Genomic DNA, 27660 nt, shown 5'->3' on the forward strand with positions numbered 1-27660 from the left:
CCTGATGAGACCTGATAAACTAGGGTCAGATGGAAGGGGAATAGGACCTCTCCTATCAGTGGATTTAGAGAGGGGCAGGGAGGAGATGAGGGAAGGAGGGTGGGATTGGGAGGGAATGAGGGAGAGGGCTACAGCTGGGATACAAAATAAGTAAATTATAATTTATATAAAAAATAAAAATTTAATTAAAAAATAACAACCTGAATTTTTTGCCAAATAGTTTCTGTATCACAGTTTTAAAGGATGTTATATGTACTAAAGGCTGTGGTAAACTCACAATATTAACATAGCTTCCTTATTCTAGGACCATAATTCTCTGTGTATTCTCTCTATACTCACTTGTTTTCACCTTATCACCTGTACTAGCATTTTGTTCAGTGACTTTTAAACAATACATTGTTATGATTTTTACTTTCCTTTTCTCAAAAGTGGAAATAAATATATTGATAAAAATGGGTAAATGCTACTAATGACAATTGTAAGGAAGAGCAAAGATGCATGAATTGTTTTTTGTTCCTATCCTACAATCTTTTTTAATTAAAGAGCCAGCCACTAAGTTCATGACAGAGACAGTCCCTCTTCCCCTTACTATGGTAACCCACTTGGATACTGAGCTGCCATGGGCTACATCTGAGCAGGGGTTCTAGGTTATATCCATGCATGGTCCTTGGTTGGAGAATCAATCTCAGAAAAGACCCCCTGTGCCCAGATATATCTGGTCCTTGTGGAACTCCTGTCCTCCCCAGGTCATACTAACTCCCCCTTCTTTCATGTAATTCCCTGCACTCTCCCCAAGGTTTGGTTATGAGTCTCAGCATCTGCTTTGATACACTGCTAGGTAGAGTCTTTCAGAGGCCCTCTGTGGTAGGCTCCTGTCCTGTTTTTTGTTTTCTCCTACTTCCAATGTCCATCTCATTTGTCTTTCTAAGTGAGGCTTGGTCACCTTACCCCAGGTCCTTCTTGTTTATCTTCTTTAGGTATGCAGATTTTAGTAAGTTTATCCTATATTATAGGTCTAGTATCTTCTTGAAAGTGAGTATATACCATGTGTGTATTTCTGTTTCTGGGATACCTCACTCAGGATGATCTTTTATAGTTTCCATCATTTGCCTGCAAATTTCATGATTTTCTTTCTTGTTTTTAATTGCTGAGTAGTATTCCATTGTGTAAATGTACCACAGTTTCTGTATCCATTCCTCCATTGAGGGACATCTGGGTTGTTTCCAGATTCTGGCTATTACAAATAAAGCTGCTACGAAGATGGTTGAGCAAATGTCTTTGTTGTGTACTTGAGCAACTTTTGGATATATGCCTAGGAGTGGTTATAGCTGGATCTTGAGGAAGCACTATTCCTAGTGTCTGAGAAAGCGCCAGATTGATTTCCAAAGTGGTTGTACAAGCTTACATTCCCACCAGCAGTGGAAGAGGGTTCTGCTTTCTCCATATCCTCTTCAGCTTGTGTTGTTACTTGAGTTTTTTATCTTAGCCATTCTGATGGGTGTAAGGTGAAATCTCAGGGTCATTTTGATTTGCATCTCTCTGATGGCTAAGGACGTTGAGCATTTCTTTAAGTGTCTCTCTGCCATTCTATGTTCCTCTATCAAGAATTCTCTGTTTAGCTCTGTTCCCCATTTTTTAATTGGATTGGTTGATTTGTTGCTTTTTAAATTCTTTAGTTCTTTATAAATTCTGGATATTAGCCCTCTGTCAGATATAAAGTTGGTAAAGATGTTTTCCCAGTCTGTAGGCTGTCGTTTTGTTCTGCCGACAGTGTCTTTTGCTTTATAGAAGCTTTTCAGTTTCATGAGGTCCCATTTATTGATTGTTGATCTTAAAGCCTGTGCTGTTGGTGTTCTGTTCAGAAAGTTGTCTCCTGTGCCAATGAGTTCTAGGCTCCTCTACACTTTTTTTTTCTAACCAATTTAGTGTGTCTGGTTTCATTGTAAGGTCTTGGACTTTAGTTTTGTACAGGGTGATAAATATGGATCTATTTTCATTTTTCTGCATGTAGACATCCAGTTGGACCAGCACCATTTGTTGAAGATGCTGTCTTTTATTCCATTGAATGGTTTTGGCTTCTTTGTCAAAAATCAAATATCCATAGATGTGAGGGTTTATTTCTGGGTTTCCTATTTGGTTCCATTGATCCACCATTCTGTTTCTATTCCAAAACCATGAAGTTTTTATTACTATTGCTCTGTAGTACAGTTTGAGATCAAGCATGGAGATACCTCCAGATGATTGTTGTACAGAATCATTTTGGAAATTCTGGGTTTTTTGTTTTTCCATACGATGTTGAGAATTTTTCTTTCAAGGTCTGTAAAGAATTGTGTTGGTGTTTTGATGGGAATTGCATTGAATCTGTAGATAGATTTTCGCAGAATGGCCATTTTCACTATGTTAATCCTACTGATCCATGAGCACGGGAGATCTTTCCATCTTGTGATATCTTCTCCAATTTCTTTCTTCAGAGACTTGAAGTTTTTTTCAAACAGGTCTTTCACAGAAGATGCATGAATTCAAGTAAATGTTATAAGGCTACTAGAAAAAATAAATGACATAGGCAATAGGTACAAGTCATACTGGAGGTAACATCGTAGAGGATTTGCTAGATTTTATAGAATCGGAAATAGTTATTAACATTATAGCTTTCAGTTATTATTGATAATTAAAGATAAGTTTTAGAATGATAGTAGAAGCACCAGGTTATAGAATGAATTAGAATTTTGAAATAAGAAGTGGGAAGAATAACAGAAAGCTGGATATGTGTTTTAATAGCTTCATGGCAGGCAGTGACTGTAGAAATGGAGATAAAGGATCAAAGCTAAAAAAAAAAAAAACTTCCTTTTATATAGCTAAGAATAGTACACCAACTAGAGCAGTGGTTCTCAAGCTTCCTAATGCTGCTACCCTTTAATACAGCAACTCTTGTTCTGGTGATCCCAACCATAAAAACATTTTGTCACGTCACAACTGTCATTTTGCTACTGTTAAGAATTTTAATGTAAATATGTGATAGACAGGCTATATGATATGTTATCTCGGGGGTTGCAACCCAGAGGTTGAGAACCATTGAACTAGAATGATATGGGAGTCATTTGGGGTAGACATGGAAGTTCAACCAATGTAACCTGGAATTGCTAATCAAGGAAGAGAACAAAAGTAAGGAAATGAAGTACATTCCATGGACAAGGGAATGTGAAAGAGAAAGTAGAAAGCCCCATGGTTAGAACATTAGAACACAAAATTCACGGGAGATTACCCAGAAATACTATTTTACAGATGAAAAGGCTGAGGCTGGAGGGAAAAGGTAATGTGACTTGAAGTAAATAATGTGTCATGAAGCAATCATGACTCAAGTTCTTGAATTCTCCACATTGTGCTCTAATTTTTGAGAACCAGTGGCTAATCACACACACACACACACACACACACACACACACACACACACACACACTGTTGCTTCATAGAATATCAAGGGTTCATGTAGTAACCTAGATTTTAAAGAAAAGGGGGATATAGATCTTAGATAGCATAAGAAAATCAGAGCTGAGCCAGCATACATTAAGACAAAATTGACATGTTTTTTTTATTGATAATAGGGACATCACTACTGTATAAACAGCAAGAGCAGGGGAATGGAGGATGTGGTGTAGTTGCAGACTGTAAGAGACATTGAATTGACTCCCTAAATATTGTTATTTGTCTTCTGTTAATCAAAACACAGTTCTTTAACGTTTCTGCTATTTTTCAACTCATGCCTCACCTATGCGGTCTTAACTTAGTCTCACCCTGGGAAGGAAGCCATGAAAGAAGTTGAAAATCAGGTTTTTCATCTAAGCACCCGTGCCCACAGGAACATTATTTTAATTTAAATCCTTGTTTGATGGGAGTGTTGTGCCAAATCAGAGTGTGGGTCACTCTGGGCCAAAGTAAAAGAAGCCAGCACTTAGCAAAATCCTAAAGATCAGCTTCTGGAAGTTTTGACTGCCGAACACACCTAAAATGTATCAAGACAGCAGCCATCTCTCTGCTAGTGATGAGCGCTGAAAGTGCTCATTAGCACCACTTCTCGTAAGCAACAAGGGCAGGACATTTATAGCACTTAAAAGCTCCCCTCTCAGTGGACCTGGAGAGGGGCATGGGAGGAGATGGCGGAGCGAGGGTGGGACTGGGAGGGGGCTACGTCTGGGATACAAAGTGAATAAACTGCAATTAAGATAACAAATAAAAATTAAATTTAAAAAAAGAAAAGAAAAAATTAAAAAGAAAGAAAACGTCGTTGCTGCTAATGATTGCCCTCTCAGGATGTTCATGATATGTGTTTGAGCACTCGCTACCTGTTTGTCCCATTGTTTTACAAATGAGCTGTTCTCCACCCCTCACTGAAGATTGAGCCGCTCTATTTGATTTCTGTTCTGACATAACTCTGTCCTGAAGCCAGCTAGGCATGATGGTACGCGCCTGTTAGATCAGCATGTGGAAAGTTGATTCATGAGGGCTGCAAAGTCACAGCAAACGCTTTCAGAGAGAAAGGGAAGGACAGAAGAGAGAGAAGGAGGAGAGGGATGGGAGAGGTAGACTTCGATTCGAATCTTGTATCAACAATTGTGTCCTGATTCTAAAGACAAACATTTTTAGAACTCCCCTTTGGAAGAAATTCTCATGAGTCTGAAGTTGGCCCGATTAACTCAGTAGCATGACTTTGCCAGCCTACCGTGGCAAAAGTAGCCCACCCTGGCTAGTTAGCCTCAGACTTCAGAGATCTCACACTTTGGGGAGCGCTTTCAACACCACATTGGTTTCATAAAAGAAAATTTACTATACATTGTAGGGTGTGACCACTGTGAATGTTTTTATCTCAAAATGCCATGTACATTATTATGCTGGGACTGTGAAGGAAGTGCTTATCTGTGTGTTAAACAAGGTGATTCAGAGTGAATTTTCCACTTCAAAAAAGCTAGAGGTCAGAAACAGAACATTTGTACCATACATGATGTTTTTTTATTAATCCACAAACCTTTTATAGATGTAGCCCATGGCAGCTCAGTGTCTCCTTCCTTTTCAGAAGCACACCAACACCTAAAATCATATAATAGCTGTCTCAGTTATGTCCAATGGAATAACAGCAAGTTGGGTAATTTTGTGAGTAACAGCACTCAAAACATTTCATTAAAGACAGATGGTGTTGAGCTGTTACTACAGCTGTTTAAGTCAAATACAAGCCAGTATTATGGACCAGATTATGTTATAAATAAAATACTCTGTCTATCACTCTTGGCATGCAGTGCCTGTGCTTATCAAGGGTTCTGTGTACAGAACTAGTCTTTGGAGCTCTATAGATGTTAGCTGCCTCTGGAGATTGAACAGAAAGCTGAAATGTTACTGACCAAATAGTCACCCATGTAAGACAGACAGTAGGACATTTGACTGCCTTTTTGGTCCATTTTCTGTTAATATACAAAGTTATCAGAGGCTATGTTACGAAGTAGTTTATCTGTCTTGCAATTCTGGTGGTTGGAAGATTGAAACAATATAGTAACAATGTCATAGCAGAGTCTCCCCCTACACACACACACACACACACACACACACACACACACACACACGCCTGCATCATGACTCCTGTCCCCTCCAGGTCTTTCTTTCTCCCCCTTCTTTTATAAGATTCCCTGCACTCTGCCCAAAGTTTGGTTATGAACCTCAGTATCTGCTTTAATACATTGCTGCGTAGAGTCTTTCAGAGGCCCTCTGTGGTAGGCTCCTGCCCTGTTTCTTGTTTTCTCCCTCTTCCAATGTCCATCCTATTTATCTTTCTGAGTGAGGGTTGATCATCTCACCTAAGGTCCTCCTTCTTGCTTAGCTTCTTTAGGTACAGATTTTAGTATGTTTATCCTATATTATATGTCTAAAATCACTTATAAATGAGTATATACAGTGTGTGTCTTTCTGCTTCTGGGATACCTCACTCACGATGATCTTTTCCATTTTTTAATTAAATTTTTTTACATTAATTACATTTTATTCACTTTGTATCCCAGCTGTAGCATCTTTCCTCATTGCCTCCCAATCCCACCCTTCATCCCTCATCGCCTCCCATGCTCCTCTCCAAGTCCACTGATAGGGGAGGTCCTCCTCCCTTTCCATCTGGCCCTAGCCTATTAGGTTGCATCAGGACTGGCTGCGCTGTTCTCCTCTGTGACCTAGCAAGACTGCTCCTCCCTCGGGGGGGGGGGGGTCAAAGAGCCAGCCACTGAGTTCATGATCTTTTCTAAATCCCACCATTTGCCTGCAAATTTCATGATTTTCTTGTTTTTAATTGCTGGGTAGTATTCTATTGTGTAAATATACCACAATTTCTGTATCCATTCCTCAGTTGATGGACACCTGGGTTGTTTTCAGATTCTGGCTATTAAGAATAAAGCTGCTATGAATATGGTTGAGCAAATGTCCTTGTTGTATATTTGAGCATATTTTGGATACATGCCTAGGAGTGGTATAGCTGGATCTTAAGGAAGCACTATTCCTAATTGTCTGAGAAATTGTCTGAGAGTGATTTCAAAGTGGTTGTACAAGTTTACATTCCCACCAGCAATGGAGGAGGGTTCCCCTTTCTCCACATCTTCTCCAGCATGTGTTGTCACTTGAGTTTTTGATCTTAGCCATTCTGAAGGGTGTAAGGTGAAATCTCAGGATCGTTTTGATTTGCGTTTCCCTGATGACTAAGGATGTTGAGTATCTCTTTAGGTGTTTCTCTGCCATCCTATATTCCTCTACAGAGAATTCTCTGTTTAGCTCTGTACCCCCAAGAAAACTCAAGATATAGATAACTTCACAACAGAAAAATTAAAAGAAAACAAGCATTGAAACACAGCAACACCACCAAGTCCATAATAAAAGGAACTATCATTCATTGGTCACTATTATCTATCAACATGAATGGACTCAACTGTCCAATAAAAAGACACAGACTAACAAAATGGGTGCAGAAACAGGATCCAACATTCTACTGCACCAAAGAAACATACCTATGAAACAAAGATAAACACTACCTCAGAGTAAAGGGCTGGAAAAATGTTTTTCAAGCAAATGGACCCAGAAAACAAGCTGGAGTAGCCATCCTAATACCTAATCAAATAGACTTTCAACCAAAATTAACCAAAAAAAGATGAGGAGGGACACTACATTCTCATCAAAGGAAAAATCCACCAAGAGGACATCACAATTCTGAATATCTATGCCCCGAATACAAGAATGGCTACATTTGTAAATGAAACATTATTAAAGCTTAAATCACTCATCGACCCCAACACCTTAATAGTGCTTTTCAATCTTACAGACTATCCAGAAGGCTCATCTTCTCTTGCTGTGGAGATCGAAACATAGCAGTCTTCACCTTTTCTGCAGCTCTGACAGGTCAGTATTCTGAAGGAGGCACATTCTGTGCCACCTAGCCTAAGAAGCAGCCTTGGGAGCAGAACTACAGTGTTCTAGTATGTATGACCTCATTCTGGTGAGCAAGGCATTAAATTTTCCCCCTCGTTACACACAGGAGAAGTTCTATGCATAATTTCCCTGTGCAATGTACTGAAAAAGATGCCTTTATTCTCTTCAAACTCACATGTACTTCACTTGTGCTGAAAGACCCCAGGGGATCAAAAAACAGCCAAATATCCTGTTCAGGTTATTTCCTTTCATACTGTGAATTATAAACCTTGTCGCAGTGTATTCCAGGTCTCTGAAACGGTACAGATTATAAATAAGTTCTTTTGCCTGACTCCATTATGTCTGTTAATAACCTACTCTTACCTTCCTAACATGCTACTAATTTGTTATCAGCAGCAGGCAGCTTTTTGCACAGGATTCTCTTTGGCCTGCTGAAAAGCTAAACAGCCTTCTCTTTGCAACACTTACAAGTAAATAAGACCAGTAGGATTCCATATTAAAAGGAGACTTTTAGTTACAGAAATGCCACAGCACTCAAAGCACTGAATTGGTTAAGACGTCACTTCTTTTCCCATGAAAAAAAAAAAAAAAAAAACTAACAGTTACTCAGAAACCTCTCCATCTGATTTTGAGTTCTCCTGTCTTCAGTCATGTCCCTGCACAACTTCTGCTATGGGCTGATATAAGTACAGGTACTATGCCGAGGTACTCTACCTTGTATATGCCAATTACTTTGCTAGGTACTTCCATCAGCTATGCAAAGGCTACTGTTAGAACTCACATTTTTCTCATGAGAAAACTGAAATGTAGTCAATCCACTTAACTGAGGTTGCCCAGCTGTCAAGTGGCTAACCTAAAATTGGATCCCAGGATTGTATGACTTCCGGTCATGCTATGTCCATTGTGACGCTGCATTTAAAGGCCTGATGGTCTCCTGGCTATGAACTTCACTTATAACTAAAGCTTAAAATAGAGAACACTTAAGTCTGTTTTCTTATTCAAAGTCTTAATGAAATGCTTGACATTTTGGTAAGATATTTTAATATCTACATCCTCATTATCTAGGAAGCTTCTTTATTTTAGTATGTGTCTAAAGGTAGTCTGAAATGCTAGTTTTCTGACATGTTAATTGTTTGGTAAAAAAAAAAAAAGGTGTTATTAGAGAATAACATATAAGCATGTTTCATGTAGAAATTCTTGGGACTTTCAAAGAGCTGTTTTATGACTCAGTAGGTAGTAATTGTAGTCACCCTTTGAATTTGTCATCTCCTAACGAAGTCATGGAACCTTGCCTTTATAGCAGTACATGTTAGGATTTTTAACATGCCAAGGAATATTGTGGATCCCCCACTGGGGTGTAAGATATTTCCCAAACTTACATGACCATGCGAGTCCCCCTAGCCTTTCATGAACATCCTGAATAAGTATTTAACCACAAAATACACTATTTCTACTTCCCTGAGGAAGCAAAATTACCTTTAAGGAATACCTTTTCTAGGGAACACTAGCTAAATAAATTAGGTGATTGGTTAATGGAACCAACAAAACTATGTTCTGCTAATAATAGACCATTTGAGGGAAGAGTGGGAGAAATATTTTAAAACTTGTCAAGAAGCTGGTAGTGCCCACCTTTAATCCAAACACTCTGGAGGCAGAGGCAGGCAGATCTCTGAGTTTGATCTCTGGTATACAGAGTGAATTCCAGGACAACCAAGACTATGAAGACTTTAAAGTATCTATAGTGATTAAAATGATATTTGTAAAATCTCCAATCTTAAATCAACTTGAATATCTCTCCATAAGATAGTTGAACACATTACATATGTTCAAAATTATAATTTAGTATATATTTTCCTTTGAAGAGACTTAATTAAAAAAAATAAGTACAAAATGAATACCCATGTTTGTAAATTAGGATTAACAAACATTGGGGCTGAAGAAATGGCTCAGTGGTTAAGAGCACTGACTACTTTTCCAGAAGACCCAGGTTCAGGTCCCAGGAACCACATGGCTCACAACTAACTCTCACTCCAGTTCCAGGATATCTGGTCTCTGTCTGCACTGTATGCCATGGTGCACAGACATAGATGCAGGAAAAATACCCACATGCATATAATTTTAAAAATAATTAACAAACACTAACTTTTTGTTTCTGTTTTTATATATAAAAGAGAATTATTTTCACAATTCTTACACAAAGATTCACTGATTCTACGTATTTCCTTCAAAATGAAAGGAAAAACAATGTGCAAAATATACAGTGTACAGAAACTAGCATCTTTAATAATTTCTTGCAATTCATTAAAGAAAAACACAACAGTTAGAAAATGGTCAAAAGATTTTCTTTTTTTATTAATTTTTATTTTTTTATTATTAGTTACAGTTTGTTAACTTTGTATCCCTGCTGTATCCCGCTCCCTCATTCCCTCCCAATCCCACCCTCCCTCCCTCAGCTTCTCCCTGCCCCTTTCCAAGTCCACTGATAAGGGAGGACCTCCTTCCCTTTCATCTGATACTGTTTTATCAGGTGTCTTCAGGACTGGCTGCAAAGTCCTCCTCTGTGGCCTAGCAAGGCTGCTCCTCCCTGGTGGGGGGAGGGTGTCAAAGAGCCAGCCACTGAGTTCATGTCAGAAACAGTCCCTGTTCCCCTTATTAGGATACCCACTTGGATACTGAGCTACCAAGGGCTACATCTGAGCAGGGGAGGAATAGTAGGTATTGAACAGAACTGTGCCAGTACTGGACATATTTAAACTTAACAACCAGGAAAGGTAAATATTATTATTACTCTATTAGAGATAGACACTGGGTCTTTGGACAGGATCTTTCCAGAGTCCTGCAAATTATAAGCACAACAATAGTGGCTAAAATCCAGATTTTTCTGACCTCATGTTACATTTTTGCCTACCAAAAAAATGCTACATCAACCGCTGCCAAGAATTCTGTTTTCACTAAACTGAAAAAGCAGTGAAAAGGTTCTTATTTGTCCACAAGACTGTACAATGCTATACATTAAACTATATTCTACTATTTTCCTATTCTTTAAACCACTATTCAGAAAGACTATATATTAATATATATTTTAAACATTCAAAGGTTTGGTTATGAAGTTTCTTAAAAATAAATTAAGGAAAACAAAGAACTAATAGATTGGAGAGTAGCAGACAGCTCCTACAAGGACCTTATTTTTAGTTTTTCTTACTTTACAAGCATTTCTTAGCCCATATATGTTTGTCTAACCTGGTTTCTAGAAATTTGGTTTGACAGTATTACACTTCTGCCCATTACATGATTGCTGCAATTATCTGTTCCGTATGTTATATTTCCAAAGAATACTTAAATAACAAAAAAAAAAGAAAATAGTCAAAAGATGTAACAATATAATCAATAAAATCAACAAATAAATTAGAAAATCATTCAATGTTGCTATAAAAATTTAAGTTAACATAATATATTTACCAGTTTTTATCTACTAAATCAATCAGGCTTTATGAATTATATTACCTATTGTTGTCAAAGACATAGTGAGGCAAGTATTCATAATCATTTCAGATATGTTTAAATTTATATGTCATCTGTTTGAATGAAGGCAAGTTGGTGACATATATAAAAGTGTTAACACGTTCATAATATTTTATCTGGTAAATGCATTTTTGGAATGTATTTAAATGAATTAACCAGAGTTCTATACAACTGTTTATCAATTTATTATACTGTCAGAATTTTTAAAATAGAACTCAGTACTAAGTATCTGGTAGTAGGAGCCTGATGAAACTGCTTCCATCATTCTAAGAAAATATCATACAATGATTAATTTTTTATTTTACAATTAACAAGATTATATGAAAATGCTGTATAAATGAAGTTCTTTCTCTGTCGTGTGTGTGTTTGTGTGTGTGTGTGTGTGTGTGTGTGTGTGTGTGTGTGGCGTAGACTGCATCTAACTTTAAAGTTGTATCTATATTTTCATTATTAGGAATAAAGTTCTGAACACTATCCTTGGAAATAAATCAGTTGGAATCATTTCCATAGTACAGAATACAGAAGTGAAGTTACTAATATGAATATATTTTCTTTTTTAAATGTTTAATTGACATTTGTTTGTTTCTCTGATGCATCTAATGGCAAAGCAGTGGGTGTCAAAGAACAGCTGGGAGGAGTCAAATTTCTCCTTACACCATGTGATTTCTGGGGATTGTACTCAGGTCATAAGGCTTGATGGCAAGTGCTTTTACCCTCTAAGCCATCTTTTTTTAAAAAAACATTTTCATGAAATGATTTTAATGATTACAAATTATTAACTAGATGTCACTATGTGCTCATTTGCAATTATTCAACTCACTTGGAAGTTTCTGCTTTTCATCCCCAGGAACCATCTACCATGAGGTTTACAGACTTCAGCGCTGAGAACAACCACAAAACACATCACCATGTTGGACTGAAAGCTTCACAGTTTGCGAGTTTCATCACATACTTGCTGTGCAGATAGTTTGGGACTTTGCAAATTTACTTTGCTGATTGAACTCAGTTTGGAAACAATTGCTTCAAGCCAGTTTTTCTTTTTTACTCTCCCCCAGTCCATGAAAGCCTGAGTGTAAAATATATATCTTAAAATATAGTCTAGTCAGGTAAAAAGGGATTCAGAAGATTACCTTGGAGTCTAATTCCCCCGTGAAAGATTATTACCCATGTCTTTCTGCAGGGTCTTTCTGGTATTGATGGGAGTCAGTACATGATTTTTGGCTTATGTTCATGGGCATATATTAACATGTATATGCACAATGTATCGATATAGAATTCTGCCAAATATCAAGGTTTAAAAACTGACCCTTGGATTTAATCATACTTTTCACCTAAACAGCAACTCAAATATTTGATGAACTCCGAACAAACTTTATATTATTAGCCAGGTGTGGTGGTGCATTCCATTAATCCCAGCACTCACCAGGTGGATATCTGTAAATTTAAGGCCAGCCTGGTCTACAGACCAAGTTCCAGAATAGCCAAGACTACATAGAGAAACCCTGCCTGAAAAAAAATGTATCTGAAATTTAAGGAAATTAAATAGACAGTGACCAAGATCCTGTTGAGAACTGAGCAACAATGCAAAGCTTGTCCTGTCACAGAATTTTCTGAAAGCACCACAGCTAATATGTAAGACCAGATCAGACTTCTGTTTTTGTAAGCATAATAATTAACATTTTAAGGCCAGGAATGATGGTGCGTGCCTGTCATCCTATCACTTGGGAGGCAGAGGAGGGGGATCACTGCAAGGTCAAGACCAGCCTGGTTGTACTGAGTTTCAGGCCAGTTTGGATTACATTTAAAAAAAGAAAGAAAGAAAGAAAGAAAGAAAACCCTATCCTGAAAAAAAAAAAAAAGAATTAATTTCTTAAAAACCTTTAATGCCAGGCTATGGTCAAAATCTCTATTTTAATCATTTATCTGCTATATAGCTTTATTTTAGCCTTTGTAAATTACTTTTATAATGGTAGAAATACTATAAGCCTAAGTTATGACCCATCCATTTTATAAAAAAGAGTTAAGGGTGATTTTCAGGTATAATTAAAATTCTGTTGAAGAAGATAAAGTTTTGGATACGACACTAGCCTGAGGATTAGCTAAAGGTCTGTGTTTTCCCAGCAGGAGTTAATGCACAGAGTTAACTGAACAGTGATATTCCAGTCCTCTTTTTTAAGCTTCGGTGGCAGCTCAGCCATTAAGAGAGTTTACATCCATTTCCCCAATTATTTATAACCAGCCTTCCTTTCAGTCCTAGTGCCTGGATCAATGAGATGGACACTAATGCTGCTTCTTTATAATAATAGTACCTAAGAGTATTGATGTTTTTCATTTTTCACTGCTGACAATAAAAGCCCCAACTCTCTAACAGAGATCAGTAGGAGTTACAGACATCTCACAGTTATCAAGGAATTGAACTCCTTAAGAGATAGTTGTGTTTCCTAAATTATTCTCGCTAAAAGTTTCTGAGTGAAAAAGAGTTCCCTGGCACAAACAAATCTGTGTTGGTGCCCCAGTGCAAATTGAGAAGGAAAACAACCCAGCTATTATTTAAAGCAACGACCAAATGGACCCATTTGGTCCCCCTAGAGCCAAGGTGAGACATTTAGCATCAAATGGATATTAGTCTGCTTTTCATTTGAGAGAACACAAGAAATAAACAAATCTTTAGGGCAAGGACCTGGGGACTGCTTCTAAAACTCACAGATTAAGGAGCAACCTCGAAGACTGTGCGTGGTAGATTCATGGTGAAAATTTATACTTTCACGTGTGAAAAACTTTCCCTTTCCATGCTCCTGAAGCACTTCTCCTCTCTAGGTTTCCTTTGGAAGCATATTTGGCTATCAACATGGCTTTATGATCCCCAGGCCTTGCCTTTTAGTCCTGTACGGATGTACCTTTCTCTAAAGGGGTGCAGGCAGCATTTCACAGGAAATCAGCATCAAAGCAACCTTCCCTGACCTTATCTATGGTCTTCTGCTGTGGTACAGTACAGAAGCTGCTGTTTGTGATGTGAGGAAGGCATCAGGAACACCTCCTCCGTAGAGAGTATTAGCAGTCAGACCACATAGACATCATTTCACAAAAGACAGTGTTAGTCTCCTACAGGGAAGCACTGGGAAGGTAAAGTTCAGGTTAATACAAGCTGATTGGTCAGTGTCTTAAGACTTCCAGTGTCTCCAAAGAGCCAAATAAACCAGGGGTTTCTCTGGGTGCTTGGAGAAAGAAGAAACCCTATTCTTGCTTTAGTATCTTGATCCCACTAGTTTATAGACATTGATAATATCCCTATACGTAGGTTCTTTGTGTATTGATTACTGTATATAGGCATCTAAATGGTTAGTTATTGATCAAGAAGACAGGTTTGTTTCCTAATCAGCACACCCTGACCTCACTCATTTGTGTTCTTTTTCTTTGTAACCTGCTAAATAACTTCTGTGGGATCTCATCCCCCAATCTTTGGTACTCTTCTTCCACGGTTGGAAAATGGAGCTACTTGTTAATATCCCACAGCTGAAAGGTGCTATGTAACTCCCTAGTGCTCTTACATATTTTTATTTGCAGGACTGGAATGAAAAGTTTAACCATTACAGAATTTCTAAGCAAACAAATATGCTCTATTCTTTTCTTCCATGTTCTTAGTGCAGAGTATTTTCTTGCAGAGCCTAGAGTACTTTGTTAATGTTCTTCCACTTGTTCCAGCAATGCTCTCGAAAAGAGGCAGAATGGAAATTACTCTTCCAAAAATGAAAGAAAAAGAGATAACATGCCACCCAGAAGTACATAGGTATTGTGTACAGCCCACTGTTAGAGAAACTTGGCTTCCTAGTGTAAGAGTTACCATGGATCAAAGAGAACAGAATCACATTCCAGAAGAGTCCCTCTTTCTCCAAAATCTTGAAGTTTGCAATCTAGACAGCTCTTTAGTTTCTAATACAATATGTGCCTCTTCCCCTCAAATGGCCCTGTAAGACGTGTATTTCACTCTAGATGGCATTAGCCAGTGCCATAATCTCCTAGGGGACCCAGACAGCCCAATCTCAGGGTTCATTTTTCCAGGGAAAATAATGGGCTTCCTCACGTTCGTGCCAAATTGCACAAAGTGTAGGCATTTATGTTAGTTGATATTTAAGCACAGTCCTAGCAAGTATGTTTTAAGAATACTGTGTATGTGTTATTGCAATATACACCTGACACTTAACAATGCCCCAACGGACAGGAATGTAACAATCAATCATAGTTTATATCTTTCAACTCTCATCACAGATATCTACACCTCTGGACATGGACGTGAATGTACACCCTTCCTTTAAGGCAGACTGCTTGGTCATTAGAACTAATATTTTACAGGGATGATTCTGTGTTTCCTTTTTAATGACGTCCAAAATGACAGGACATGAAGAACATTTCCTTTATCTTCTGAGTGGCTAAGAGTGTTAGTTGGGCTGAAAGACATGTCCTGTGCCGAGGCACAGAGGACATCTAAGAAGACCATCAGACCCTATTGCAAGTTCCAAGCTCACAGAAAATCCATGCACTCTGTCCAATCAGGAGGAAATGGTGGACAGTGTATACACCATTTGCATTACTTTAACCATACCTATAAAGTATCAGATTATGCTGTAGCCTTTGCATGTGGGTGGCTCTTCCTAGCATGCAGTCCTTGATTTGTTTACTTCCCCAAAAGGCCTAAGCCTAGTTTTAACATTCATCAGCAGAATGAGTTAAAACACACAATGAATTCAATCTATTGGGATGTAGGTTTTTGGTGGGGAATGGTTAAAAGAAAAGAACAATAAGATAAGGTGCATTCGCAAAGTAATTGTTTTCAGCCTGCTGTCTAAATAAGCAAAGGAACACAGCAGGAAAGCTGGGTCTGGGTCTTGGTAAGATATGGAATGTATTGGAGAGTCAGAAAAGGAAAGACAATGGGGAACTTGTACAGTTAAGACCAAGTTGCCAATTTGCTATAAATCCCTTTTGCCATCAGTCTGCTTACAGTGATATGTATTTATATAGTATTCTTAAAACGATGTGTCTTGCTGTAGAAATTCTGAAAAATGCTGGTCAGCTTTATGTTCCTATGCCCTTTATTAAAACTACAAACTAAAATACATAAATACGTTCTGTCTTTTCTTTATTATAATTTTGCAAAAAAAAAAAACAAAAACAAAAACAAAAAAACAGTATTGGTGAAGGCTAGAGCTTCAGCTACCCTGAGGGTAGGTTCTGCACATTTCGTTTTCCAGAAAACCAACAGAATTCACGCCCTCCCAGATGGGTTGGTAGATGTGGCATATAGATTCCTCTGTTACATCTCGTCTTGTGAACACCCACTCCTACATTTTCAGTGTTTTTCTTTTATATGAGTAGAGCCGAGAAATTAATGGTAATGGCTTTTTGATAGAACACTGACCAGGCTAATGGCACTTAATCGTGTTCAGCATTTGCTCAGCCTCACACGCCTTCTGTCTTTTACTTTGCAATTATGAGAAGTAAAAAGAAAAGTCTTGTTTTATGTGTCTAAACATGCTCTCAAGTCTGCTTTGCTTTTTCTCATACTGAAAACTGTAGTTATTGGTCTCCAAAAGTATATCCCCTGAAGAAAGAATGCAATAGTCCAGAAGGGGAAGCATGTAGCAGCCCACTTGCTCCTAAACCACACACTTAGAGAAATATTTGAAACCAGTATCATCAAGTGAGCCAACTGAAAATTTGCCTACAAGGTTGCCAAGGTAAAGCTTCTTTCAGGGCTTGCTTGGTAAGGTGCCTGAGGAGGAGGACCTGAATTTGGATCCCCAGCACCCTTGTAGAAAGCCACGTGTAGAGGTGGTACATGCCTATAATCCCAGCAGTGAGAAAGCAGAGGCAACAGAGCATCTCCAAGGCTTGCTAGTTAGTCAACCTAAAGGAATCAGAGAGCTCCAGTTTCGGGGAGAAGACATCTAACATTGTCCTCTCATTTCCACATGCACTCACGCATAAATAATAGTTCCATCAACAGATGCATCATCCGCACAAAAAAGCTCTTTATGAAAAGAATGGAAATCCCTCTCCCCTACCATTAGCCAAGAAAGAAGGCAGAAATCGTTGAAATGGAGAGCGCGGTCAGCTGAAGATTAGTGACTGAATAAATACTATCTGAGAACTGGAACCACTTGGGAGAGGCCCAGCCTGTACAGGTCAGGAGCAACAGAAACCCAGGCGCAACAGAAACCCAGAAACTAGTCTTTTATTTAGTTTTAGTCTTTAAAAATGTATTTACTTTGTTCTAGGTAAAGAACTTAAATATCTTTGTTGAAAATGCCATTTGGTACATTACAATGCAGCTGCCTCAAACAGGTTTAATTCACATCACAGCGTACTAGAAACAAAAGAAAAGTAATTTCTTTCTAGATTGAAAAAGACATAAAAGAAGCCTCTATATAAGAATCTTATTTGAGTTAAGGTTGTTACCAAGGAAATTCAAGGCATAGACATTCAAAAAGAAACTTTATAGATATAAATAAAGATGTAAATATATAGAGTCCTTTATATAGGAATATGTAAACATATCAGCGTACATTTTTCCTGATATAAGCAAGCAAGAGAAATTTTCAAATCTAATTTTCTAACCATACACAGTGACATTGAAAAACAAGTCAGTTTCTCATTGAATATCAAAATATTCTTACACAGTTGCATGATTTGGTGTTGAGGCTACCAACTCGAGAGGATTCCGAACTCAACAAAGAAAACAGTACATCTTAAAGCAAACCTTTTTGAAAATAATATCTGAATATGATTATGATTTTGAAAGGAAATTTCCTCATAAACCTTCACTGAAATATACAAGTCAACTTTATGACTTAGTCTTAGACCCAGACCCTGATGATGCTAACAAATTCTCAAGTAAACCCAGCTCTAGCATGTGAGAATTTCAGTGAAGATATACACAAGTCACAGTATAAGGGAAGCAAAAGTTTTGCTGTTAAAACATCACAGAATGTAGATGACTGACAACTTAATCCAAATTTCATTAAAGTATACTTACCAATCCACCCAGACACTTTACATAAAACACCTTAAACAGCACTTATTAGAATAATGTATTCCAGGCAGACCCCATAAATTAAAACCCGAAGTTGCTTTTGAATCACAAAGAGTCTGCAGGTTGCAGGGCTACAGGACACTACAGTTGAGTGTCCTATACAATATAAAACTGTCAAGGTAAAACACCAGGCAAATAAGCCAAAATGAAATAGGAAATATCAACATCTTTAACCCCTTTACACCAACTATTATTTCCTCTATATTTTGGAAGCTATTTCCTACATGTGTTTTTTTTTTTAATTATGTTTTTCTTTTTGTACAATTTATTCACTTTGTATCCCAGTTGTAGCAACCTCCATCATTTCCGAGTAACCACCTTTCCTCCCTCTTCTCCCCTCCCCCACATCCTTCCCCTAGTCCACTGATAATCTGTTTTTGAAGCTTTAAAAATTACAGTTTTTGTTTGGTAGTGGTGGTGGGACATACCTTTAATCTCAGCATTCAAGAGGCAGAGTCAGGAGGGTTTCTGAGTTTGAAGCTAGCCTGATCCACAGAGCTAGTTCCAGCCTAATCCAGGACATATAGGTCTACACAGAGAAACCCTGTTTCTAAACAAAACAATGTACATTTTTTAAGCCAATCCTGGGTGGTTTGAGCCTGTCATCCCAGGCTAAGTAAGGGATTGCAAGTACAAGGCCTGGTTAGGCTACAGAGTAAATTCAAAGCCAACCTCTATAACCTAGGAAAAGTATCTCAAAAATAAGTATAAATATAAATACATAAATAAAAATAAGTAAGTGTATGTGTGTATGTATGTATGTATGTTTAAAAAGCTGGGGATACAGTGCAGGTGTGGAACGTAAGATGCCCTAAAATTCATCCCTAGAACAGAGGAGCAGGGTAGAATAGTAGATAGATGATTTGACTACAGTTCTTGCTGATTTAGTAGTTCAAGCCTACAATCACAGCACTCAAGAAGCTGAAGCAGGTAAGAGAACTAAGAGAACTGTCAGTAAAAGCCAGCCTAGGCTATATGGGGCAACTCTATGTCAATTTTTTTTTTTTTTTTTTTTTTAAGATTCTAGGCCAGCAGGCAAAGGACACCAACCAAGCCTAACCTTCTGCATTCAATCTCCAGAACCTACATGGTGAAAAGAACTGACTTTCTAAAGTTGTCCTTTAACTGAGTGGCCTGGAGACAACTTCAGATTTTCAGTCTGTCACTCTGGCACCAACTCAGTATGATTAATTTAACAGAGCCATTGGAAGCACCTATTTCTTGTGTTCTTCACTTTTGTTTTTTGTTTTTTGAAAGGAGTCTTAGAGTCCCCAATGTGATCCCCAGGCTACTTTCCAACTCCTGAGCTCAATTTATCCTCCCATCTCAGAATACTTCAACAGTATGATGGCACATATCTATAATACTAGAACATTATTATTTAAATATTTTATTGGTTATAAGCTTATGAAGTTTTCTGCTTTTTATTCACCTAAGAGTTTTGAACAGCCAGAACCATCAGAAACCACTTCATATGAGTCTTTTTAAAGATCACAAACTAAACAAAACAAACAAAAAATGTATTTATTAAGCCAGGCATAGTAGCCTGTGCCTGTAATGTCAGTTCTCGGGGAGCCAGAGGCAGTCAAAGCTCTGTGAATTTGAGTCCAGCCTGTTCTACCAAGCGAGTCCAGGATAGTCAAAGCTATACAGAGAAACCTTGTCTCAAAAAAAATTATTTATTACATGGAGTCTTTCTACGGTGGTGCAATGTACTGAATCTATATCTTCATAATATTTTTTAATTTTATTTTATTTTTAATTACACTTTATTTACTTTGTATCCCCCCTCTAGTTCCTTCCCTCCTCCCTTCCCAATCCCTCCTTTCCTCCCCCTCCTTTCCTCCCCCTCCTCCACACATGTCCCTCCTCAAGTTCATAATAAATTTAACTATCAAGATTCATCATTTTCATTAAAATTATTGACAAGAAATCAAAGAATACGAGAGAGGGAAAAGGGACAGGGTTTGAAATCATATGAGGGGTGTGTGTGTGTGTGTGTGTGTGTGTGTGCGTGTGTGTGTGTGCACATATGGATTTTCCTTTATATGAATTTTGGGAACTGAATTCAGGTATTCTTGCTTACATAGCAAGCACTTTACCAATGGGGTTATCTCCCCAGCTCAATTATTTTTAAACCTTAGCATTGATTGTTTTAACAAATTTATGATGTTATTTTAAACCTTAGACTTATGATGCATAGCTATAATTCTATCACTTTAGAGTAAAAGTGGGAGTTCAAGGTCATCCTTGGTGACATAACAAAGTCTGGACTACATAAGAATACTTTTCAGAAATAAAAAATAATAATTTTAAATAATTAAGTTCGCACTCGAAAGACTATAGTACTGGGGAAGAGGTGTTATTTTCATCAGTGGTAGAGTCATTGATAAATTGTCCATGCTGCAGTACATAACCCTTTACTCATGCAAGCAATCAGAATTAACTTACTGGGTCAGAAAAGAAGATCAAAGTAGGGAAGAGCTTGATGAGAAGAAGAGTTTCTGTAGGAGGAGATGAAAAGAACTCTTAGTTCGGTCATACACACCTCTTAGATTCTGTAAAAGGCTACCAAAATTCTTCACATTAAACACATGTATATGAAACACACACAATTTTGCAGTTTAATAAGCTTCCAAGTGGCTCTCAAATATGGTAGTTATAAACTCCTGCCTTGGGTCTGGGGGTTGTAGGTCTTGGATTACAGATAAAACTTGCTCATCATGAGTAAAACCCTGGTCTCCATCTCAGCAACACACACATACACACACACACACACACACACACACACACACACACACACAGTTTCTACTTTAAACTATGTTCCATCTTCACATAAGCAGCAAATCAAATAAGTGTACCTGAATGTGACCCAGCACAATATTATCAAACTGAGCCACCAGTTACCAATTAGTATGAACCTAACACTGATTTTATTCTACTTTCCAAACTTGTTATTTCCATAATCCTCTACCACTATTACTTGAGGCTCGGAAGCATTTGAATGCGTAAATGCATGGTGGTTTCTGAGGATATTAGAGAGATGGGCTGTGCACACAGCAGGTACTATACACTGTCCTCTCTTCCAACAACAGAGGACCAAATGTTTCTCATCAAATTAAAAGAATCTTAAGATGACAGCTCTTGGAATACTTAGCACATGTCAGTGTTATTTTTAGTGACAGTGACAAAGGTTTTGAAATGTCAGAATTGTTTTCTTCAAGAAAAATCTTCATAGACACTGGATTCATTTTTGCTCAACAACTCCTTGTCACTTACGGGATTGTGGAAGTTGTAAGCTTGAAGTTTTAATGGCTTTTAAGCTTGTACATGGATTAATACTATACAGCAATGATTTTTCAAAGTGGGAACCCAGGAAACCAAACAAAAGAAGTTGGGAAAATAATCTTTGCATTTCATGCAAGCCAATCAACAGTACATTTTGCCACCAGCTAGCATAGAAAAATCTAAATACACACAAGTGAATACCAGAGGGAAATATGATAAAGGGTGTTCTGGAGCTGTCCAACAAACCTTAAAAACAAGTATTATTAGGATCGAATTATTCAAAAATATTTTTATTGTGTCCCAGAACAAAGCTCGAGAATATTAATGGGGAATAGAAGACACACTGCAGGACTGTTTGGGCATTCTCTCCAAGCCAGGAAGACAGAACTCAACAAAATTGTCTGTTTAAGAAAACCAGTCTACAGTATTCCATCATAGCAGCCCAGGAAATCTACTGAGTACAAGATAACAAAACTATAAATCAATAAAAGAAAAAAATCAGAAATGTCATAATTATTTGGAAATTAAACATTGTATTATTAAACAGAAATGGGCCAAACAAGAAATCATAAGGGCAATTAGAAAATATTTAAACCATAGTAATTCGACAAGTCTGAAAAGGAAAAAGTGAAACAAACTATTTTTATTCACAGATAAGAGTCTCTATACAGAAAATTCCAAAGAACACAAAAGAAATCAAAAGATTAACATATGATTTCAGCAAAATTACATGAGAGAACTAGTGTTGTTTCTAAAAATCAGCAATTAAGAATCCGAAAAGGAAATAAAATAGTTCCATTTACAATCTCACCTGAAAGAACAAGTATCTTGAAATTAGTTTATCTAAGGAGGTGAAAGACTTACACACAGAAATATAGTAAAAATTATGCCAGGAAATGGCAAAAAATGTAAATAAATAGAGAAATGTCCAGTCTTCATGGATATAGAGACATGGTACTGTTAGGATGGCGATATCACCCAAAACTCTCCACAGATACAATGATTTCTATCAATTTTCCAACAGCCTTTTCTACAAATATTGGTAAGTTTATCCCCTGGTTCACAAGGGGATTATAAAGGGACCAAGTGACAAAAAATAATCTTTTTTGTTTGTTTGTTTGAAGTACTGGCAATCTAGCCCAGGACCTTGAACATGCTAAGCAAACAATCTACCACTAAACTACACCAAAAGAGCTGAAAAAAAAATCAAGATATATAGTTCTCAAGAAGTATGGCATCATGCACAGAGCCTGAATAGGTGCAAGTCAGACAAAGTCCCAGCATTTAAAAGGGGAAATGGACATTGGTTTCCACCCCGAAACAACAAGCTATCTGCTATTGACACCTATTTGAAAAGGAAAAACCAAACTTTCTCCAGTGGAGTCTCATTGGGTATATTAGCCACACTTAAAGTTAGACCCTATGCCCGGCAGTAGATGACCAACACAAAATGAATTCAGTGGTATTTTTGTAGACTTTTTGTCTCATATTGATTTGTTTGGGCGCTTTTTGTCTTATTGGTCTTTTACTTGTGTAATATGGTTTCCAATTTGTGAAAGATTTACAGTTTTCAACAGGAAACCTTACTAACAAGCTACAGAAATCAAACAATAACTACAGGTTCATAGACATCTAGACAAATCAATAGAAAGGAAGGTCCCCAAATAAGCCTGTTGACTTTAGACAAGGGTATGAAATACATTCAGTGAGAAGGAAATACTCTGTCTACAGACTATCTACATGCACAAGAATGGAGTCAGACGTGTAGATTATACCATATACAAAAATAACTCAAAATGTATCAAAGATCATAAATATCCAGCAATAAAACTTTTAGAAGACACATTTGTTTACTTCAGTAACAAAACACTTGAAGTTGGGTATTTAATAAAGTTTACTTCAGTCACGGCATTAGAGATTCAAGGGCAAACTTTGGCAGTCATTTCAGCTCTGGTGAGGATTTCATGATATTTAGCATCACAGTCAAGGGAGGGAGTATCAGAGGGAAAAACCACAAGGCAAGATGGGAATCAAGAGCCTGTGTAGTGGGGATCAGCCTTAATTCCTGTAGTAGGGTCTTAAATAGCCCTTGAAGGTTCATGTGTTGAAGGCCTGGTTCCAAGATGATGGCACTATTCATAAGGGGTAGAACCCTTCATGCTGAATGGAGGAAGTTAGGCTTTTGAAATCAGACCTTTAAAGAAGCTCTCTCTTGCACTGCCTCCCTCCCTCTGTCCATCCTCCCTTTCACTCTCTCTTCTCCTCTTGTAATTGTCTTCCTCCTCCTCCTCTTTCTCTCCTCCTGATTTTCCTTCTCTTCTCCATCTTCTCTCCCCTTTACAAGAGGTAAGCAGTTCTGTGCAACTCTACCTCCTGCCATGATGTTCTGCTTCACATCAAGGCCCAAATCAATGAGGCCAAATAACCATGGATTAAAACCTCTGAAACCATAGGCTAAAAAAAAATCAATCTTTCTTCCATTTAAGTTAATTTTTCAGGTATTTAGTCACAGCAATGGAAACCTAACACATTCTGCAAATACATACTTTTTCTTTCCTTACTTGTATTCATTAAAATTTCTAAAACTGAAGTGTACAAAATACTTGATTAGTACCACTAAAAACATAGCAATGATAAAAGACAAAATTATTTTAAGAAAGGTGGCAGGGTAGGGACAGTGGCACACACCTTTAGTTCCTTTAATCCCAGCACTTGGGAAGCAGAGACAGGAGGATCTCTGTGAGTTCAAGGTCAGCCTGTTCTACAGGACAACCAGGCCTAGATAGAGAGACACTGTCTCAAAAAACTAAAAAGTTGCAAATAATATATTAGTATTTAATATATAGACACAATATATATAACACTACTACAAAGATGAAAATGGGTAGAGCTGCTAACAAAAAAGCAGCATTCCTATATGCTTTTAAAATAAAGTTGGCATAGATTTGTGGTACTGCGATGTAATAAAAAATAGACATGTGGGCCGGGTGGTGGTAAAGCATGCCTTTAATCCCAGCACTAGGAAGGCAGAGGCAGGCCAATCTCTATGAGTTTGAGGCCAGCCTAGTTTACAGAGTGATTCCAGGACTACACAGAGAGAAAACTTGTCTCTAAAACCGAGAAAGAAAGAAAAAGAAAGAAAGGAAGGAAGGAAGGAAGGAAGGAAGGAAGGAAAGAAAGAAAGAAAGAAAGAAAGAAAGAAAGAAAGAAAGAAAGAAAGAAAGAAAGAAAGAAAGAAAGAAAGAAAGAAGGAAAAACAAAACAAAACAAAACATGTAGCCTCTCCCCTTGGTTCCTGGCACTCTGCTCCTAAAGCCCTTAAAGTCTCTTAGGTTGTGATTTTTTGCATGTTAAAAAGATGACTGATGGCTGAGGGATCCTGGATTCTCTTATGATGGGAGCTGATTACCTGGGAAATCAACCTCATTATTAGAATAGTGAAATTTTCAATACCACTCTCTCTCAATTAGTTCTCTTAGGAAAAGGAGAAGGGCTAAAGTTTGAGGTGATCATCAAGAGCCAATGATGTAATGAGCCATTTGTATGCACTGAAGCCTCTAAAAAAAACCTCAGCCAGGCAGGATTCCAAGTACTTCAAGACTGCAGAACAAGATTCCTGAAGCAAGGAGGGCCTAGAAAAAGGGTCACAAAAAGTTTTATACACTTCATAAATACATGGTTCTATGCCCCTCTTCCATCTGGCTGTTATCTGCATCTTTGACTTTATAATAAACCAGTAAACAAGCATTTATCTGAGTACTGAGCTATGTGGCAACTTAATCAAGCCTAAGGAGGTAATCTTAGGAGCTTTCAAATTCAAGCTGGTTGGTCAGCAATGGGTAAAACAGTCTGGAGCCTGCAACTGGCATTGCAAAGTGGTAATGGTGGTCAGTGATGGAAAACGAAACACTTGACCTGTGGGATCAAATGCTATTTTCAGGTACAACAGGTCAGAACTGAATCAAATCAGACACTCAGCTGGCACTCACACCCTGGAAAATTGGTTGCTTGGTGAGTGAGGAGAAATCCCACATATCTGATAGCCCGAAGTGTCGTGGGGAATGTGTGAGCAGGAAAAACATTTTTTTCCCTTATCAAGTAGGATATAAAGTAGATTCTGGAAAGTGGAATTATATGGATGATTCCCAACTTCTGATGGTTTGACTTACATTTTTGAATTATCAATAATGAGAAAGTGATGTGCATTCAATGAAAACCAAATCTTGAATTTTTATCTTTTCAAGGATAGAAATATGCAATATAATATTCCCTTGTTATGCTGGGCAGTGGCAATGAGCCACAGCTCCCATTAACCACATGATCATGAGGGTGAACAAACTATATGCCAGTGTATTGTGTTGTTAAGCTATGGTGTTTTGGTAGCTTAAATATATTAAATTCACTTTCAGTTTATGACATTTTCAACTGACCATGGCTTTATTATTGGTTAAGAAACATAAACATTAAGTAGTAAGATAATAACTAAAAGAGTAATAGAAATAATTGAAAAAATTAAAGTATACTATTAAAACAATGGTCCCTTAAGGAACTAGTTCTCAACCTGTGGGTCGTGACCCTTTAGAGGTCAATGTATCCTTTCACAGAGGTCATCTAAGACCATTGAAGAACAGAGATATTTACATTATGGTTCATAAATGTAGCAAAATTACCACAATGAAGTAGGAATGAAAAAATTTTTATAGAGTCCAACAACATGAGGAACAATATTAAAGAGTTGCAGCATTAGGAAGGTTGACAACCACTGCCTTAATGTAGAATAAAGTGTGTAAAAGAAAAGCAGATGAACCAGAAGGGCATTTATGGAAAATAAAAAGTAAAATGAGAGGTATAAAGTCAACTATATAATAATATTAAGTGCAACTGAATTAAACAATCCAACTAAAGTTTATATTATCTATACTCTACACAAAATGTAATTTAGACTTAAAGATAAAAAGAGCTTGAAAATACAAGAGTAAAAACTATGGGCCAAATAAACTTTGGAGGGGTGTTTTGTTGTTGTTGTTGTTGTTGTTTTGGTTTTTTTGGGGGGTGTTATTTTTATTTATATTTTATTAATTACTTTATTCACTTTGTATCCCTACTGCAGCTCCCTCCCTCCTCTCCTCCCAATCCTGCCTTCCCTCCCCCTTCTCCACCTATGCCCCTCCCCCAGTCCACTGACAGGGGAGGGCTTCCTCTCCTTCCTTCCTATCCTAGTCTATCAGGTCTCATCAGGAGTGGTTGCATTGTTTTTCTCTGGGGCCTGGTAAGGCTGTTCCCTTCTCAAGGGGAGGTGATCAAAGAGCAGGCCAATCAGTTCATGTCAGAGACAGGCCCTGTTCCCATTACTATGAAAGCCTCTTGGACACTAAACTGCCATGGGCTACATCTGTGCAGGGGTCTTAGGTTATCTCCAGGCATGGTACTTGGTTGGAGTATCAGTCTCAAAAAAGAACCCTGTGTCCAGATATTTTTGGTTCTGTTGCTCTCCTTGTGGAGTTCCTATCTTCTCCTGGTCTTACTATCTCCCCTTCTTTCATGAGATTCCCTGCACTTTACCCAGAGTTAGGCTATAAGTCTCAATATCTGCTTTAATACCCTGCAGGGTAGAGCCCTTCAGAGGCCCTCTGTGGTAGGCTCCTGTCCTATTCCATGTTTTCTCCCTCTTCTGATGTCTATCCCATTTGTCTTTCTGAGTGAGGATTGATCATCTTGCCCAGGGTCTCCCTTCTTGATTAGCTTCTTTAGGTGTACAGATTTTAGTATGTTTATCCTATATTATATGTCTAATATCCACTTATGAGTGAATATATACCATGTGTGACTTTCTGCTTCTGGGATACCTCACTCAGGATGATCTTTTCCAGTTCCTACCATTTTGCCTGCAAATTTCATGAACACCTGATTTTTCACAAAGATGCCAAAAACATTCAATGGAAAAAAGACAGCATCTTCAACAAATGGTGCTGGTTCAACTGAATGTCTACATACAGAAAAATGCAAATAGATCTATATTTATCACCCTGCACAAAAGTAAAGTTCAAGTGGATCAAGTACCTCAATATAAAACCAGACAACCTAAACTGCTTAGAAGAAAAAGTGGAGAAGTGCCTGGAACTCATTGGCACAACTTCCTGAACGGAACACCAACAGCACAGGCTCTAAGAGCAACAATCAATATAAGTGGGACCTCATGAAACTGAAAAGCTTCTGTAAAGCAAAGGACACTGTTTTCAGAACAAAATAATTGCCTACAAATTGGCAAAGGATCTTCACCAACCCTATATCTGACAGAGGGCTAATATCCAGAA

At 37.8% G+C, this 27660-nt stretch overlaps 1 protein-coding gene and 1 long non-coding RNA gene across 2 annotated transcripts in view; one reads left to right on the top strand and one right to left on the bottom strand.

Moving 5' to 3' along the window:
* The window catches only part of Zdhhc15 (zinc finger DHHC-type palmitoyltransferase 15), a 138084-nt gene extending 121996 nt beyond the window's left edge, over nucleotides 1–16088 (top strand). The window contains exons 11-12 of the mRNA XM_060375733.1: nucleotides 7340–7416; nucleotides 11816–16088. Coding sequence (XP_060231716.1) covers nucleotides 7340–7386 — 47 coding nt within the window. The 3' untranslated portion in view covers nucleotides 7387–7416; nucleotides 11816–16088. The remainder of the gene's footprint in view (nucleotides 1–7339; nucleotides 7417–11815) is intronic.
* Nucleotides 1–20562, bottom strand: part of LOC132650148 (uncharacterized) — a 51602-nt gene extending 31040 nt beyond the window's left edge. The window contains exons 1-2 of the long non-coding RNA XR_009588541.1: nucleotides 20510–20562; nucleotides 5021–5082 (exon numbers count right to left, since the gene is read on the bottom strand). This is a non-coding gene — a long non-coding RNA (uncharacterized LOC132650148). The remainder of the gene's footprint in view (nucleotides 1–5020; nucleotides 5083–20509) is intronic.
* Nucleotides 20563–27660: the final 7098 nt, after the last annotated feature.

Source organism: Meriones unguiculatus, chromosome X, assembly GCF_030254825.1.
Source record: "Meriones unguiculatus strain TT.TT164.6M chromosome X, Bangor_MerUng_6.1, whole genome shotgun sequence".
In the NCBI taxonomy this organism is placed as follows: Eukaryota; Metazoa; Chordata; class Mammalia; order Rodentia; family Muridae; genus Meriones; species Meriones unguiculatus.